Consider the following 1444-nt stretch of genomic DNA (forward strand, 5'->3'; position numbering starts at 1 on the left):
TTTAATTTTTTGTTGTTCATTCTTAAATAAATATGTACAAAAATTGGTAGGCAAGCTACAAGGGCCCTCGGCTGGCGAAGATCGGCCGTCCTGTATATTTCAGAGCTGGTTCCTTGCTATAACCATCGACTTTCCAGGTCGATTCGGAGGACCCGCTGAAGAAGCGAAGCGGTCAGTGGGGAAATGACCAAAAGAATTTGCTAAACTGCAGCATTTAGACGTCAGGGGTTTTTCGCGGGGAGATAAAGTAGGTTGAGTCCTACTAGTCCTAGTTCCTCCCCCAAGCGACCCTAGTCCCTGGGTATTTTTTGTTGATCCAAAGCGCTGGGCTTGGTTTTGCGCCGGCTCCCGGGGAACTTAGCTGGACGGGAACTTGCCAAAGAACTGCATGCGCTGGAACAGCTCGGCGTTTAGCTGGGGCGGATAGCCCTGCATCTGGGCGGGATGGGGCGACTGGTGGTGATGATGGGGGGCCTGGGGAGCCTGCTGGTACTGCATCTGCTGGTAGGCAGCCTGATAGGCGGCTGGATTCATGCGCTGGTACAGGGCGGCGGCGGCGGCAGCGGCAAAGGGAACTGCAGCAGGATATCCATAGCCAGGAGCAGGGCTTCCATAGGGGGAACCTCCCATCATGGGCGAGAATATGGCCTGACGATAGGCGGCCAGACGAGTGCGACTCGCTCCGGGATTCTTCCTCCTCAGCTTGCCGGTGGTCTCGCCAATGAAAACCTCCTCGGCCGAGGGGTCCAAGATCCAGTAGTTGCCCTTGCCGGGGTCATCGTAGCTCCGGGGAATCTTCGTGAAACACTTGTTTAGGCTCAAGTTGTGACGAATGGAGTTCTGCCAGCCCCGCTTGTTGGCCTTGAAGTAGGGGAATCTATTGATCAGGTACTGATAGATCCCGTTCAAAGTCAGCCGCTGTTCGGGGCTATCCTGGATGGCCATCATGATGAGGGCATTGTAGCTGTAGGGCGGCTTCTTGGTGTCGCTGCCGGAGCTGATCTTCTGCTTCTTGCTGGGATTGCCATCCTCGCTCTCTTGGTCCTCGTCGAGCTGGTCCTCCAGCTCATCATCGAACTCCACATCGAGCTTGTCGTTGTTCTGGGATGACAGACTTTCGGCGGCACTGCTCATGGGAGTGCTGGTCCGGCTGGGGCTATCGAAATCCTCCGAGGCCGAGAGTTCGCCATCGGAATTGGAGTACGGATGGACATACTGATGGTGGTGATGATGGTGCACCGGCTCGGTTTTGATGGGTTGGGTTGCGGGAATGTTGGTGGGTTTCTTGGCCAAGATGGCATCGATGGAGAAGTTGCTCTTGAATTCCATTTCACTTTTCACCATTGTTTCTTGTTTCGAAGTAATGCTATTATATCTTTGGTTTCTGATGATCACACACGACTGTTGGGATCGCTTGAGATGTTTGCGCTTGAGATGGTAGCTC

General features: G+C 54.1%; 1 protein-coding gene across 1 annotated transcript; it reads right to left on the minus strand.

Annotated features, from left to right (window-relative positions):
• slp1 (sloppy paired 1) lies at positions 1-1444 on the minus strand. Its single transcript, XM_017071695.4, has one exon. The coding sequence runs from the start codon at positions 1342-1344 to the stop codon at positions 358-360; it is 987 nt and encodes a 328-aa protein (XP_016927184.2). The 5' UTR covers positions 1345-1444; the 3' UTR covers positions 1-357.

This window comes from Drosophila suzukii, chromosome 2L, assembly GCF_043229965.1.
Source record: "Drosophila suzukii chromosome 2L, CBGP_Dsuzu_IsoJpt1.0, whole genome shotgun sequence".
NCBI classification, from domain to species: Eukaryota; Metazoa; Arthropoda; class Insecta; order Diptera; family Drosophilidae; genus Drosophila; species Drosophila suzukii.

What these genes read in the sequence shown, in the direction of transcription:
- slp1 (XM_017071695.4), bottom strand. Translation starts at nt 1,344, where the DNA reads ATGGTGAAAAGTGAAATGGAATTCAAGAGCAACTTCTCCATCGATGCC.